Source organism: Myxine glutinosa, chromosome 11 (assembly GCF_964187855.1).
Source record: "Myxine glutinosa chromosome 11, kmMyxGlut1.1, whole genome shotgun sequence".
Taxonomy (NCBI): domain Eukaryota; kingdom Metazoa; phylum Chordata; class Myxini; order Myxiniformes; family Myxinidae; genus Myxine; species Myxine glutinosa.
The window spans coordinates 46,695,895-46,712,943 of record NC_136271.1 but is presented as its reverse complement, the minus strand read 5'-3'; the positions used below and the strand labels follow the sequence as shown (position 1 = coordinate 46,712,943).

The window sequence follows — 17,049 nt, the reverse complement described above, 5'->3', positions numbered from 1 at the left end:
GTGGAGTTGGAATACTTTGGTTTTATACTTTTATAATAAAAGGACAAAAGTCTCTCTCTCTCTCTCTGTCTCTGTTTCTGTCTCTGTCTCTGTATATATATATGTATGTACAGTATACATGTCTATATGTTAAAAAATTAACAACACATTATGTTATATTGATTTGTGTCAACACTTTCGTTGAACTCGAGGAAGATTGAGAAGAAGGTCTGTTTGGTCGAAAGCTAGTCAGAAAATAAAACATTGATCATCTTGAAGCTACGTCCACTACTTATTTAATTTCTCCCGATTATTTATTTAATGTAAATGAGGCACCCTGCTCGTATTGTGGGGTTTCTGCTATTTCTCACAGTTAAAAAAAAAAAAAAAATGTATATATACATACATAATGTGTGTACAGTACTGTTTATGCAAAGCCATGTACCGGTATGTCACAAGGGGACTGATAGGTTAGAAAGCTGCACAATGTGACTGCACAACATACAGGCAGGAACGCCCTTTCCTGGGCTCTAACCGTCCCTTCAATCGCCTGCTTGCCTGGATCTCTTATATTTCCATATTTGAGAACGAAAGCTTTTCTCTAAATTTCACGAAGATAACTGTGAGTTCAAGTTTTATCTTTCTCCTAAATGTGTAATTATATTTCATTATTGTTTCGCAAATTGAAATTATTCTTTCTCATATGATTAAATTACTGCACAAGCCATTATCTCTCTATATTATAAAAGAAAGTTTTTTTTTTTTTTGTCTGCGCAAGCTAATCTAGTGAATGGTGAGACAGGAGGAAACCTCTAATACAAAAAATATCGGGACCGGCCCCGGGAAGGTTTTAGGCTAGGTGACGAGGCCGCTTCGGCCGGGCCGGGCCCATTTCGCAATTAAAAGCTGAGCTGAATTATGGTAGTCAATCTTCTATGGCTGTGAGTAAAAGCTGAATTATAGTAGTAAATTCATTCAAAAAGAACTAAAAATGTCGGGACGGGCCCTCGGAAGGTTTTAGGCCAGGTGGCGAGGCCGCTTCGGCCGGGCCGGGCCCATTTCGCAATTAAAAGCTGAGCTGAATTATAGTAGTAAATTCATTCAAAAAGAACTAAAAATGTTGGGACGGGCTCCGGGAAGGTTATAGGTGAGGTGGCGAGGCCGGTCGAGGCCGCCTCGGCTGGGCTGGGCCCATTTCGCAATTAAAAGCTGAGCTGAATTATGGTAGTCAATCTTCTACGGCCGCGCGTAAAAGCTGAATAATAGTAGTAAATTCATTCAAAAAGAACCCGGGCAATGCCGGGTGCTTTCGGCTGGTATAATCATAATACAACTGTATAATTTCATGGCTCAGGAAATATAGTTGTGTAAACTTTTGAATTATGACACAATACATTATGCAATAGTCAAGAGTTCCATTTAACCGTTAATATATATGTATATGTACATATGTATATGTTTATGTGTATATATATATATATATATATATATATATATATATATATATATATATATATATACATATAAATAACTTTCTGTTTCCTGTTTTGATGAAAAAAAAAATTCTAAATATTTACCATGCACACGTGAAGCCAAAAGCGGGGTTAAGCAATTGGTTCCCTTTGTCTGTGTCCTTCTATCCACAAACGTCACTTCATGATTGAGGAGGAACTTCATTTTAATTTAATGTTACATTTTGAACATAAATCGGAAAACGACCCTGTAGTTTAGGAATACTGTGCTTCGGCTCTGAATTTGACCCGATCGCGCATATGCGGATAATTTTTAAGCGGTGAAGCCTCATAAATAATTATTGGCTATGTCCTTCCTTCCATCCGTCCGTCAAAAATGAAGAATAACCTTTCTAACCTATCGTGTTTAATTCTAAATGGTAATTATTAAGGGTAATTCTAAAGGGTCATTCTAATGGGTTCTAAATCGTAATTATAAAGAGTAAATCTAAAGGGTAATTCTAAACGGTAATTATAATGGGTAATTGTAAAGGGGTAATTCCAAAGGTTAATTCAAAATGTTTCTGAAGGATTCTAAAGGGTAATTCTAAAGGGTTCTGGAGGATTCTAAAGGGTAATTCTAAAGGGTTTCATTCCTTTCTCGGCTTTGCCTATTTCATACGAGCAGGAGTACCCAGGTTGCCCGACGTCAATTTGCTTATTTTCCTATTTTTTGTGGGTGCCGAAAACACTTCCCTACACCTACAAAGGATTTTTTTTTAAATATAATAATAATACTCACACACTAATCGGGGATCATATAATATTACCTTTCACATAGCTTCAAAGGCTCAGGCACTATAGAGCGATTTTTTAAAATCCCCCCCAAAAAATCGATCTTTTTTTTTTCAAACTTTCAAACATTTTTGCCTAAAATACTCCCTTCCTGACACTCAATGATGCACCTCTGAAAGTTTGACAAAGATCCATTCAGCCATCTCTGAGGAAAATGGTGACACACACACAAAGACAAATGGCTCTCTTATACAACAAACAACAACAGGCATTTTAAGGCCATTTTCCCTGCAAGAGCGGGGGTTAGCCTTGCGGTCCCCATGACAATCTTCTCCATTTTTCCCTATTGTCTGCATCTCCCCTTGTTAACCCCCTTGCCCGCATTTCTTCTTCCACCATCTTTAGCCAAGTCTTTCTCGGTCTTCCCCATCCTCTGCTTCCTTCTACATTCATTTCCATCACTCTTCTCAACCAGTCACTTTCATCCTTCCTCAACACATGACCAAACCATCTCAAACTGTTTCTCTTCACAGCATCAATCACAGGCAATATTCCCATCATCTTTCGCAATTCATCATTTGTCTTCCTCTCTCTCAACGATACTCCACACATCCACCGAACCATTCGCATTTCCACCCTTTCCAGCCTTCGTTGCTGCTCTACGTTCATTACCCATGTGTCGCTCCCATAAATCATAACACTTCTCACACATGCAGCATACACCTTTCCCTTCAGCTTCAACGACACTCCCCTCCTCATCAGCACGCCACTCAGTTCCCGAAACTTCTTCCATGCACATCTCACTCTAGCAACCGTTGCCGAGTCTGATCCACCTTCTCCATTCAGCATGTCTCCTAGGTATCAAAATGTTTTCACACCTTCCAGCTTCACGCCATCTCCAAGATCCAACTCAATATTTCCTCCATCTGCAGCTCCCTCTGTGCACACCTTACATTTGAATGTAGCTGCCACACTGGTTAATGACCCTCTCAAACCACTACATTTTTGATGAACCCACTCAGCGCACATTGTACATTGAATGGAATTCACTCCGACACCCTTCCTACACACAGCACACGGCCACTACCCAGTTCTTTCCACCTCACCACATGCTTTACCACTTGCCATCACCTTCGTTTTTCGGATATTCACCTTCAGACCTTTTGTCTCAATTCATTCCTTCCACTTGTTCATCTTCTCCTTCAGTCCATCCATACTTTCTGCAATCAACACCAGATCATCTGTATACAACAACTCCCAGGATAAACCCTCCTTTACGTTCCGAGCCAGCACCTCCGTCACAGCTACAAATAGTAGTGGACTTGGTACCGACCCCTGATGCACTCCCACCTTCACCTCAAACTCACCACTGTTCCCGTCCTCTGTCCTTACAGCTGTGCGCGCTCTTTTGTACATTGCCATCCCTACTCTGATCAACCATTCCTCCACTCCTAACTTCCTCAATGCCCATGTCAATACTTCGCGTGGAACCCTATCGAATGCTTTCTCCAGATCAACAAACCCAAGAAACACCTTCTTCCTCTTCTCCATGTACTTCTGCAACTGCCTCACAATAAAAAGCGCGTCTCTCGTTCCTCTTCCTGGCATAAATCCAAACTGCATTTCGTCGATCTTCACTTTCTTCCTTGTCCTCCTCTCCAACACCCTTTGCAATACCTTCATTCCATGCTAAATGGCTCTCTTATAGCATAGATTTAAAATGCCAAACTGAATCGCTTCCTTCAGACACGGGGGTGATTTTTTTTTTTTTAACTCTGTCTATCTGTCTGGTAGTCAAAGAATGATTGAAAATCATTCCAAACAGGAAGCTTGTTTTTTTAAGGACAGGAGGACATCATAAAGGACACAAACGACAGGCATGAATAACTCATGTTACTTTGTTGGATAGGGTGATGTAAAAGCCACGGCGGTAAACGTTCAATTTTTTTGTACAACCTTTAAAATTTTTCTTTTGTTTCAATTGACTTATATACTTGAACAATGTAGAACATAAATCCCCATATTGACACTTTCAAAAACCTTCCGTTTAGCAGTAGAGTACTTGGACAAAATATTACAGCATTTTACATCAACACGACCAATCAAATTTACCGCACATAGACCCCGCCCATGTCCTTTTTCTCAAGACTGCACAGTGTAAGGTGTTCTATTAATTCTCTGGTGTAATTTTTTTTAATGGTTCCCAGAAAGTTAATGAGGTTCGCTTGAATATTTGAAGACAGTTGACCTTTTACATGAATGGCCTTCTTATCTGGCTCGTGATTCTCCTTTAACCATCTCCGCCTTTCACAGTTCTCAAAGCTAGTCACTGGAAATGGATCCAACAAGAAAAATGTCCACAACTTAAAGGGATAACGTTTAAGAAACGAATGCATTTGATGATTAAACGGAAGTAGATTTGCTCTTTTAACAGCACAAGTGTGAGAGCTGGAATGACCCGATCACTATGCACCTCTGACTGAAATTCACATTTTCCTTTTTCATCTCTTCCAACCTTCCCTCCAAGGAAGTGATAAATGAAATCCATGTAAGCAATAAAAATTAAAAAAAACCACCTTTAGAGGCCATTTTTCCCCGCAAGCGGGGGTTGGCCTTTTTCGGGAACCATGGTTGTTGTTGTTTTTCGGTCCCCTTTTTGAAGCAATGTTTTACGGCCAGATGCCCTTCCTGACGCCAACCCTTTTTGCCGCCTTTAACGACAAACAGGGAATTACCAGTGAACTGGTCCTCAATTAGCCGACCTCGGAAGGATGAACAGGCTGAGTCAACCCCCCTGGCGTTAATTCAGCGATCGACCAGGATTTGAACCCAGGATCCTAGGATCCTAAGCCGGCACCCTAGCCACTAGCCCAACACCAGGGAAATCCATGTAAGCAATATGATACGATTTTTACTGGACCATCAATCTTCAGCTCTCATGCATTGTACACAACATTCCCAAGGAGACTCCAGAGTCGCGAAACACGTGATGTATTATTTTCTGAGATATTCTCTGAGATTATGTTCACAAATCTTGTGTTCATAGGTCACATGGTGCAGGCCAAACCACACTGAATCCAACTCTCATGTGATGTGTTCGATGCACGATAAAGCAACCCTTCGCCCTCAAGGCATAAATTCATTACTGGGCTCAAAGTATTGAATCCAATTAAATGTTTTCGAAAATAAACCAAGTAATGATGGTACAAGTTGTGGACAGCAGCATTTCAGTCTTGATGAAAGCAAATGTGAAAATCGATTCTGTTCATTCTTTCACATCAAATGTTTTATGACGTTTACCCATTAGTTATATCCTATGCTGGGCTGGTAGGATTAGCTGGAGGTATGCACACTTGCTCTAAGCTATCTGGCCTGGGTTGCAATCCCGACCCAGCTGTAAACTGTCACCTGGTGTTTCACAGGCAGGGTGATTCATCAACGTGTGCTGTCCCCTCGGATGGTTGTTAAACTTGGCGGCCCATCTCCCAGCATTAGATGGTGGACGTCACAAATCCCATAGTGTCCTTCACGAAGAGTAGGCTAGCTATTGTTGGCACCATGAAAAAATTACGAATTCCTGCCCCAACCTATAGAGGGCGCTGCAACAGCGGCACAGAGTGCTGTCAGCCAATGATGCTACCCTGCACACTTGTGCTGTATACGGAAGAGGAAGACACCTTCATGCTGTAATAACCTTGATGAGGTATATTCAAGTTTTCAGAGATTGCTTTTTAGCTCACCTGGAAGGAAGGACCTGGAAGCTTATGCGATGGCGCGTTGTCAGTCAGTCAGTCAGTCCGTCCATCCGTCAACACTTGCAACTTCTTCTCCGAAACCGCTGATGTGATTGTGACTAAACTTGGCACAAATGATATTTGCTATGTTGTGACTAAAGTTTTTTCACGGCATTAAAAAGGTCGGGGTCTAAGGGGGTTTACAGGGGGTCAAAGTGGGTCCACGTTTGACACCCACCCCCCCAAATAGGAATTTGCTTTTTCCTCTGAAACTACACACGCTATTTCGATGAAACTTGACCAAAAACCTTCATCACCCATGATGTACCGAAGTTTGTTCATGGCACTAAGAAAATCGAAGTCTAAGGGGGTTAACGGGGGGTCAAAGTGGGTCCAGGTTTGACCCCCAAAATAGATATTTGCTTTCTTCTCTGAAACTACACACACGATTTCAATGAAACATTACCACAACCTTCACCTCCCGGGTTGTACCAAAGTTTGTTCACGGCATTTAAAAAAATCTGCCCTTTGGAGGTGTGAGCAAAAGGGGGGTTGCCCCCCAAAGTCGGTATTTGCCTCTTTTCAGAAATCACACATGCAATTCCGATGAAACTTGACCACAACCTTCATTACCTGTGATGTACCAAAGTTTGTTCGTGGAATTAAAAAGAAAATTGCGCCTTGAGGGATCTACTGGGGGGTTGTTGTCCCACCCCCCCCCCCAAATAGGTATATATATACATATATATATTTGTATACAAGATCGAGGCTCGTGAAAGAGTAAATGTCCACCCCTGTCGAGATGCTGCCGGTGCAGTAAAAGAGTTCAGTCGACGACTGGCATTCATCACACAAAAAGTCAAACCGACACAAACCGACACATAAAACACAAAATAAGGGGAGCGGTAGACAAGATGGGGAGAGAGGGGGGAGGACACAAACACAACATTTGAGAGCAGGGACATCGAGAGAACTCTGGGAGGGAGAGGGCTTGGGGGGGGAGGTGGGAGAGGTATAAAACATAAGGACACTGCAAGGACTTCCAGGAAAGAAGTTGGAATTTCAAAAAAGTGCTCTGGGGTGAATTAGTGGGGGTAGAAAAGATCAAGGTTTTGGATGGGGGAAGCTAAGAGATGGTGGTGAACAGCTGTTTTAAAGACCTGGAGGGAGGTGAGGGATTGAAGAGAGTGTGGGAGTTTGTTCCAGAGGCGGGAGAAAAGGAGAATGAAAGAGTGAAGGTGAGCAGAGAGCCTAGGTTTTGGCAGTTTAACCATAAGAGGGTTGCAGGCAGATCTTGTGCGACCTGTAGGAATATTAGGGGGACAGAGCACAGAGAGAGCTGGGGGAGCAAGGCCGGAGAGGAGTCGGTAGAAGACGGAAAGACCACCAACCTGCCTGCGGTGAGTGAGTGAAAAGCCCTCGGAGTTAACTTCATCGCAGGAGATTCCAATGATTCTGAAAGCTTTGGTTTCAACAGCGTGAAGCCGAGCTAGGTGTGAGGCAGGAGCACCGGCCCAGAGGGGGGAACAGTATTCCATTGAGCTGCGGATGAAAGCCTTGTATGTGGTGAGGAGCTCAGGTGTGCCAAGGAAGGACTTCGCACGACGGAGGATGCCCAGTCGGCGACTGGCTTTGGAGGCCAGCTTGGAAATGTGGTTTTACCAAGAAAGATCATGTCAGATAGTGAGACCCAAAAGCTTGAGCGACAGAACTTCTTGGAGAGGAGAGGATTGTTGAGAAAGTAGATGGGAGGGTTTTTCAGTCGGTCTTTTCGGAGAGACATTGTAAGAGATATTTGCTTTCTTCTCAGAAACTACACATACAATTCCAATGAAACCTGACCACAACATTCCGTTTGTCACCCATGATGTACCAACGTCGGCATTTTAAAAATTGGGGTCTAAGGCGTTCCTCCAAAATAGTTTGTTTTTTTTGTTGCTTGAAGTCTTATGATTATGTTAGTATGATTGTACATGCTGCTCTGTCTTCTTGCAACCATTGAAATTGGTTAAAAATACCATGATAGGTTTTAAAATACCTTTAGTCAGTGTAATATACTGCTTTATTCTACCAGGTGAGCGCCCACGGGTATTGCCCCTATGTTTTAAAGTGTTGCCTTTTGTTCTTTTTCAGACTGAAGGAAGATGACGAACAATACATCAAATTATAACACGTTTTCCTTGGGTCGTCTCAAAAAGGCCTTGAATGATGAGGTCCAGAGGGAAGCCATTTTGGATTGTGTTGATGAAGATGACGAAGAAACACAGCATCTGTTGGAGGAAGAGGAAGATGAAGATGGAGGTCTTCAGGCCATTCATTTGAACTTCATAGATAATGAGGAGGTTCCTGAAGAGAAGCCGAAAGAAACACCCAAGGATGTGTTTGATCGATGGGAGACATGCAGGAAGATTGTAACCGGCGAGATCCGCAAAATGGCCGAGCAACTGCAGGAAACGGAGAAAAATGTCAATATCGCAAAGGTAACTGGAAGTTCAGTTGGTGTAATTGGAGGCATATTGTCCATCGTCGGCCTGGCCCTCATTCCAGTTACCTTTGGAGTTTCCATTGGACTTACCATCGCAGGAGCAGCAACAGGGGTAGCGGGAGGATTGACTGCCGGAGGGGCATCCATTGTGCAGACTGTCCAGGAATATTTAAAGAAGAAGGAGGTGAAGAGCATTATGGATGAAGATGCACAAAATAGCAAAATGTTACTAGATTTGATGGAAGAACATCAAGCACCGGTGTTTGAACAGGTTCAGGTGGAAGATCAAAACATGACCGTTTCTAAAGGGTTTCTGTCTGGTACGACAGCCGCCGGACACGTGGCCAAAGACGCCTTGTATGTCGGAGCCATTGGCGGCGAGATTAGTGCCAGCGTGGCCAAAGGGGTTGCCAGTGTCGCATTGACAACTGGAATCCGAGTGGCTGGATTGGCGCTCTCCGGAGTCCTTATGGCAGTGGATGTTGGTGTGCTGGTGAAGACCTTGCTGGATATGAGTCAGGGTAACCCGTCCCAAGCTGCACTGAACTTGATGGACATTGCCAATCACATGGAGAGCAGTCTTCCTGAGATTCGCAAGGTGTATGAGATGTATTATCCAGAAAATGGTCATGATGATTGCGTTGATCCCAATAATGATTTTTATTTTGAATTGCAATGACGTTGATTGTCAGAAGGCGGGTGTTGTTTTCACTTTCTTTTTCGCTTGGCATGCACACTCGATACTGGAGAACACGTTTTGGCCTGATGAAGGATTGAAAAAAATTTCCTTGAGTGCAGTAGTTACTGCGTGCGTGTGAAGCACAAAGCGGAGTTAAACAATATTGGTTCACACTCTCTGTCTGTCAGTCTATGATCAAGTAATTAGTTAATTGCAATTGGAATTTTCAATTTGAACACTGTAGAACACGAATTGGAACACGAACCTGCAGGTTATCAGTACTTTGGGTCTGAATTTAGCAAAATGGATGGAATGTCGTCCCGAGCGTGCATCCGCAGAGAGGAGTAAGGCACTTTTTTTTTTTTTAGAGAGGAGTAATGTCTCTTTGTCTGCCTCTCTGGCAGTGAAACAAAACGGAAAATCATTCCAAACAGGAAATTTGCTGTTTTATAGATGTCATAAAGGGCACAAACAACAGGCACGAAAAACAAATTTTAACGTGTTAAATAAAGTGGTGTAAAAGACGATGCATCAGCTGCGATAAACTTCCGATTCGATGGTTTGTTTTGGATGTTTTCTTCAGCCTTTAAAGCCTTTATTTTATCTCAATTTAATTATATATTTGAACACTGGAGAACACAAATCATCTTTTAGTACTTCCAAAAACCTCCAGTTTAGCAGAACTTGGACAAAATTTTATGCCATCTCGACCAAACTTGCCACTCTCAGAGCAGGGGGAACTTCAAGATTTTCCCTTCTTCTTCTTCCAATAAACTGTTTCCATTAAGGGTCCCATTTCCAAATTCAAATAAAGTCCCATGTCCTTTTTCTCAAGACATCTAGGGGGGTTAAGTGGTCTATGAACCTCTAGTTAATGCAATGAATAGTTAAAAGTTTGTTTATTTTAAATTTTCTGTAGCCTCTGCACTCCGCATCCACACTCGTCTTTGAAAAATGATAACAATGTAAGTACAGTACAATAGTTGATATTATTGTCGTGTCACCAGCGATCGAGACTACTGAATGACAGATAGCCAAGACAGTTTTTACTTGAGGCGAGCAGCCGAAAATAGCCGTATTTTTGTCACTCGCAGGATGGAGTGCGAAGCGTTTATCTGAACATGGGTTTAAACCGAAACCACAACGAATAAACGAACATGACAAATAAAATGCAACAATAATGAATTTAATGAGAACGAATCAAAAACGGAACAAGTCAAGTGAATCCACTTGGATTCCGCCCAGGTTGGCACATGGAAATTATGATGTAGCATAATTATCATCTCGGGTCAAGATTTGAAATTATGCCATGGTTTTTGTAAAATTGCTACTAGTATTCACATTATGTACTTTCACCAAAACATACATCATCATAGAAACATACATAGAATTTGGGTCCTCTGGGTCATTTGGGTCCTCTGGGTCATTTGGGTCCTCTGGGTCATTTGGGTCCTCTGGGTCATTTGGGTCCTCTGGGTCATTTGGGTCCTCTGGGTCATTTGGGTCCTCTGGGTCATTTGGGTCATTTGGGTCCTCTGGGTCATTTGGGTCCTCTGGGTCATTTGGGTCCTCTGGGTCATTTGGGTCCTCTGGGTCATTTGGGTCATTTGGGTCCTCTGGGTCATCTGGGTCCTCTGGGTCCTCTGGGTCCTCTGGGTCATTTGGGTCATTTGGGTCCACTGCGTCATTTGGGTCCTCTGGGTCATTTGGGTCCTCTGGGTCATTTGGGTCATTTGGGTCCTCTGGGTCATTTGGGTCCTCTGGGTCCTCTGGGTCATTTGGGTCCTCTGGGTCATTTGGGTCCTCTGGGTCATTTGGGTCCTCTGGGTCATTTGGGTCCTCTGGGTCATTTGGGTCATTTGGGTCCTCTGGGTCATTTGGGTCCTCTGGGTCATTTGGGTCCTCTGGGTCATTTGGGTCATTTGGGTCCTCTGGGTCATTTGGGTCCTCTGGGTCATTTGGGTCCTCTGGCTCTGGGTCATTTGGGTCCTCTGGGTCATTTGGGTCCTCTGGGTCATTTGGGTCCTCTGGGTCATTTGGGTCCTCTGGGTCATTTGGGTCCTCTGGGTCATTTGGGTCCTCTGGGTCCTCTGGGTCATTTGGGTCCTCTGGGTCATTTGGGTCCTCTGGGTCATTTGGGTCCTCTGGGTCATTTGGGTCCTCTGGGTCATTTGGGTCCTCTGGGTCATTTGGGTCCTCTGGGTCCTCTGGGTCCTCTGGGTCATTTGGGTCCTCTGGGTCATTTGGGTCCTCTGGGTCATTTGGGTCCTCTGGGTCATTTGGGTCCTCTGGGTCATTTGGGTCCTCTGGGTCATTTGGGTCCTCTGGGTCATTTGGGTCCTCTGGGTCATTTGGGTCCTCTGGGTCCTCTGGGTCATTTGGGTCCTCTGGGTCATTTGGGTCCTCTGGGTCATTTGGGTCCTCTGGGTCATTTGGGTCCTCTGGGTCATTTGGGTCCTCTGGGTCATTTGGGTCCTCTGGGTCCTCTGGGTCCTCTGGGTCATTTGGGTCCTCTGGGTCATTTGGGTCCTCTGGGTCATTTGGGTCCTCTGGGTCATTTGGGTCCTCTGGGTCATTTGGGTCATTTGGGTCCTCTGGGTCATTTGGGTCCTCTGGGTCATTTGGGTCCTCTGGGTCATTTGGGTCCTCTGGGTCATTTGGGTCCTCTGGGTCATTTGGGTCCTCTGGGTCCTCTGGGTCATTTGGGTCCTCTGGGTCATTTGGGTCATTTGGGTCCTCTGGGTCATTTGGGTCATTTGGGTCCTCTGGGTCATTTGGGTCCTCTGGGTCATTTGGGTCCTCTGGGTCATTTGGGTCCTTTGGGTCCTCTGGGTCATTTGGGTCCTCTGGGTCATTTGGGTCCTCTGGGTCATTTGGGTCATTTGGGTCCTCTGGGTCATTTGGGTCCTCTGGGTCATTTGGGTCCTCTGGGTCATTTGGGTCCTCTGGGTCATTTGGGTCCTCTGGGTCATTTGGGTCCTCTGGGTCCTCTGGGTCATTTGGGTCCTCTGGGTCATTTGGGTCATTTGGGTCCTCTGGGTCATTTGGGTCATTTGGGTCCTCTGGGTCATTTGGGTCCTCTGGGTCATTTGGGTCCTCTGGGTCATTTGGGTCCTCTGGGTCATTTGGGTCCTCTGGGTCATTTGGGTCCTCTGGGTCCTCTGGGTCATTTGGGTCCTCTGGGTCATTTGGGTCATTTGGGTCCTCTGGGTCATTTGGGTCATTTGGGTCCTCTGGGTCATTTGGGTCCTCTGGGTCATTTGGGTCCTCTGGGTCATTTGGGTCCTTTGGGTCCTCTGGGTCATTTGGGTCCTCTGGGTCATTTGGGTCCTCTGGGTCATTTGGGTCATTTGGGTCCTCTGGGTCATTTGGGTCCTCTGGGTCATTTGGGTCCTCTGGGTCATTTGGGTCCTCTGGGTCATTTGGGTCCTCTGGGTCATTTGGGTCCTCTGGGTCCTCTGGGTCATTTGGGTCCTCTGGGTCATTTGGGTCATTTGGGTCCTCTGGGTCATTTGGGTCATTTGGGTCCTCTGGGTCATTTGGGTCCTCTGGGTCATTTGGGTCCTCTGGGTCATTTGGGTCCTTTGGGTCCTCTGGGTCATTTGGGTCCTCTGGGTCATTTGGGTCCTCTGGGTCATTTGGGTCCTCTGGGTCATTTGGGTCCTCTGGGTCATTTGGGTCCTCTGGGTCATTTGGGTCATTTGGGTCCTCTGGGTCATTTGGGTCCTCTGGGTCATTTGGGTCCTCTGGGTCATTTGGGTCCTCTGGGTCATTTGGGTCCTATATTCCTATCCTATAACATATATATCTCCTATTACCTATCCTATAAATATAGATTTGATGACGTCATGTTTACACATCTGAGCGACAGAAATGAGCGACAGAAATGAGCGACAGAAATGGGTGACAGAAACTAGCTTCACTTTTGAGCGCCCGAAATTCCCAGGCAAACGCTATAACGCACCAGGTTTACAACCTGTGCGTTAATAAAGTTGTGGTGAAAACTAATTGAAACTCCTACTTTGAGGATCCTCCACTCAGACACAGAAACGGACACACAGGGCGAAATAAAATGAAATAAAATGGCCTTTTTGTGCACTTAGCTCGCCCCAACGAGTTATTTTACAAAGTGATGGCGATGGTCTGGTCTGATGCCTCCCGCACTGCAGCGCCCCAAAATGGCACCAGCACCGCGCGTCGAAAACGCCCAGGCATGAGGCAAGCAGTCAAGACGGCCCTCCTTCACCCCCACTATCAAGTGCAACGCAGACCCTGCTCCTTGGTTAGCCCAAATGTTGCCCACCCCTGTCGAGATGCTGCCGGTGCAGTAAAAGCTCCACGCTCCTTCAAAAGCGCACCAAAATCACCAGCACACCAAATTCAAAAAGATGGTGCCCTTTCTTTTTCGTGCAAAAAAAATCAGCAGAGAGAGAGAGAGAGAGAGAGAGAGAGACGCATTATTCTTCGTCCTCTTGAGAGCCAATCACCGAACGTCCCTCCCAGTTTACCCCGCCCACAACCTCTGGGCTAATCATGTCCCTCAAGGGTGTGGCCTGTTTCCTATGGTCCTTTAGAGGCAGGGCTTAGTCCGATCGGCTCTGCTTGGCTTTTGTCAGCAGTTGTAAATGTTGTTTAAAGGAGGTTTGAATGGCCGGCCTTGTCAGCAAAACGTAAAGGGAAAATTACAGAGGGGAATCACATACTGGGGAAAATTAGCCTTAATCCCTACACTAATTAGCACTGTTTCACCCCTCGTATAAAGTCACATAAACAATCTTAAGCTACAGTTTTCCTACTTAAGGACATCGAGATTTCTCCGATGCATCCACGGTCCATGCTACAATTATACAATCGTACCTTTCCTATGGGATATTTTTACCTACCCCCCACAAACGTAACATTATTGATAAACAAATGCTGCTAACTAGCGGCTATTTGAACATAAGGATTTTCTTTGAGTCACTTCTGTTTTTGGTTTTGGGTGGGGAGATGAGGGGAAGAGCGGCCATTGTGGTTATTCTTCTTCTTCTTTGTGAGTGCAATGCTCACTTGGGTGCTCATTTGCTAACTGCGTGTGGAGGCTGCATTGCACTGTACAATTCTGCATTGAGAAATATTCATTTCCCTTGGAAGATTTTTTTTCTCCTTGTCCTCTGTTTATTGTGGAAAATAAAGGAACCGTTTACATTTTGTAATGGCCATGCACTGATAGGCTGTATCCCACTTTTTTCTTCTTTTTCTGTTTATTGCAGTATGCTAACCACTGTCGTAAAAAAGGAAAAGGTGACGTTTTGGGCGTTCACCCTTCGTCGGAGCAAAACAGGGAATTGTGGAATACAATTACCGGGCAGGAACAGTTCATTTCATTATGGTGGAAGTTGGCCTTGTTATAAAGGAGAGGGATATCAATGGTGGAGCTATTTTAGGGTGTTTGGTAATTCCTGAAATCTAGTCACGTGATCTGAGAACACAGTTATGAACTGAAACTACAGAAAAATATGTAAGTTGGTTGCCTCACTTCCTCAACTCCCAGAAGTTATTGTTGTTGCTGTTAATGTCCAAGTTCTTTGGAAATAATACGGTTATCCTCATGTTCACATAGAAGGCTGTTTGGCCCATCATGCCTGCCAACAGGGACGGAATAAGGGTACTTAGGCCTCAGGCGGCAAACCAACCACGGGCCCTCCTACTTCCCCTCCAAACCCATAGTAATAGAGAGTTTGCTCTTGCGAACTTTCAACACTAGAAATTGTTTTATATGTCTTTTTTAAAACAAGAAATTGTTTTGTACGCTTCCCCAGATCTATGCCTCCTCTATGTCAAAGTTCTAAGGACAGTTCCTTGCACTCATGGTAGAGTTTCTGCTCTGACCTGCACTGTCAACTATGCGACCTTATACTAAAAATATAAAAAGGTGTGTTTCTTTCTAAATCATGTCCAATCAATTGAATTGGCCACAGGTGGACTCCAATCAAGTTGCAGAGCCATCTCAAGGATGATTAAAGGAAATTTGATGCACCTGAGCTCAATTTTGATTGTCACCACAAAGGGGTTGAATACTTATTGACTTAAGACATTTCAGCTTTTCATTTTTAATTATTTCGTAAAAAAAAAAAAAAAAAATTATACCACTTTGACATTATGGGGTATTATGTGTAGATCAGTAACAAAGAAATTAACCCATTTTTCAATTCAGGCCGTAACACAACAAAATGTGAAAAAGGTCAAGGGGTGTGAATACTTTCTGAAGGCAGTGCAAGGCCGTCAGTCGCCTGGTTCGCTTCATAGGCGGCTGCTGTGTGCTGTGGCAGTCAGAATTGCACAATTTCATTTGGAGGTTTTTTTAAAATCATGAAAACAGTTTCTTGTTTGTTCACATTTCTATCGTATTGGCAAGCTTTTAATTTCCCGTTGCTAGGAGACAAACTGCTTTGATGCCATGTTGTTTGTGTGCGCTGGCTGCTTGGTAACTCATTATATTTTTGCATTATGGTATTGGTAGAGAGCCAATTGAACGAGCCAGGTTGGTTGAATGGAATTTGCCATTCATTATCTTATGGGCACGGTGCCAGGTTTTGATACAAAGAAGGCAACAGAGCATTACAATGGCCTAATGTCTATGTAGTTGTGTGCTGCTTTTACTTCCTTTTTTCCCCTGCAAGGATTTTCCAAGGTAATTGGAACAGCAGACCTGGACTCTTGAGTGCTGTTTAGCTGTTGAACAACGAAAAACGCTTTTTAATATAATTTTTATTAAAAAGAACAAAAAAACATTATGACAAAGATCATTGGTGCAATGTAATGGTCTAATGGCTAGAGCATCTGCTCTGCATCTGGGATGCCAGTGGTTCAAACCCCAGCTGAGTCGTACCAAAGACTTTAAAAATGGGACGTGCCGCTTCCTTGCACGATATTCAACATTCAAAAGAAAAGGAACATGGACAATCCCCATAAGTTGGCATCCATTAGGAGAAGGAAATTCCTTCTTAGGAAATGCCCCCTGAGTGCAGTGAGAAAGGCGGGGCCATTGTTGTGGCGTCGTTGGTACCCACCCAGAGTACCCTGGGTTGTGACGGCACTTCCCCTAAGCTCAGTGACTGTGTATGTCTCGTCAAACAGTCTTGTGTTATCTTGTGTATTCGCTTTTTTGGACCATGCGTGTGAAGTAGCTCCACCATGAGCATAATACAGTCACGTGAAAAAGTAAGTACACCCCATGTGAAGTTTTGACTTTTTCAACATGTTTCAACATACAGCTATTTGATCTTCATTTCAACAATATTGATAGATAAAGGTGATATAATATAACATATATCATGAAACATTTACATTTTGTAGTACATTGTATAATTTAAATAAACATAAATGCAAATTTCGCATGTGGAAAAAGTAAGTAGGCCCTACACACCTAAATTTATCACTACTTCAAATACCTAAAATTAGAATCAGGTGCACCAGCTCAGGTGCAAATGATTAGAACATCGTAAGAGAGGATCTTGGAGGAACCTGTCTTATTTAAACCTGAGACATTTAGTTTGGTTTGCTCTTTGTTGTTGAAGTGTGCGGCGTCACCATGCCGAGATCAAAAGAGCTCTCTGAGGCCTTCAGAAAGAAGGTTATAGATGCCTACGAGTCTGGGAATGGATTTAAAAAGATCGCCAAACAATTTGAAATCAATCATTCGACTGTCCGGAAGATCATCTACAAGTGGAGAAGATTCCAAACAACTGCCAACTTGTTCAGGCCAGGCCGCCCCAGCAAGTTCAGACCGAGAGCAGACCGCAAGATGCTGAAAGAAGTCTCTAAGAACCCCAGAATGTCATCACGGGACCTACAGGTAGCTCTTGCCACTGTTGATGTCAAAATGCAGGAGTCTACCATTAGAAAGTGGCTGCACAAATTTCATCTACATGGGAGGTGTGCCAG

At 44.1% G+C, this 17,049-nt stretch overlaps 1 protein-coding gene across 1 annotated transcript; it reads left to right on the top strand.

Moving 5' to 3' along the window:
* Positions 1 to 401: 401 nt before the first annotated feature.
* On the top strand, positions 402 to 14,313 carry LOC137436643 (apolipoprotein L2-like). Its single transcript, XM_078786630.1, has 3 exons — positions 402 to 601; positions 8,093 to 10,343; positions 13,116 to 14,313. The coding sequence occupies exon 2, from the start codon at positions 8,104 to 8,106 to the stop codon at positions 9,121 to 9,123; it is 1,020 nt and encodes a 339-aa protein (XP_078642756.1). The 5' UTR covers positions 402 to 601; positions 8,093 to 8,103; the 3' UTR covers positions 9,124 to 10,343; positions 13,116 to 14,313.
* The last annotated feature ends 2,736 nt before the right edge of the window (positions 14,314 to 17,049 follow it).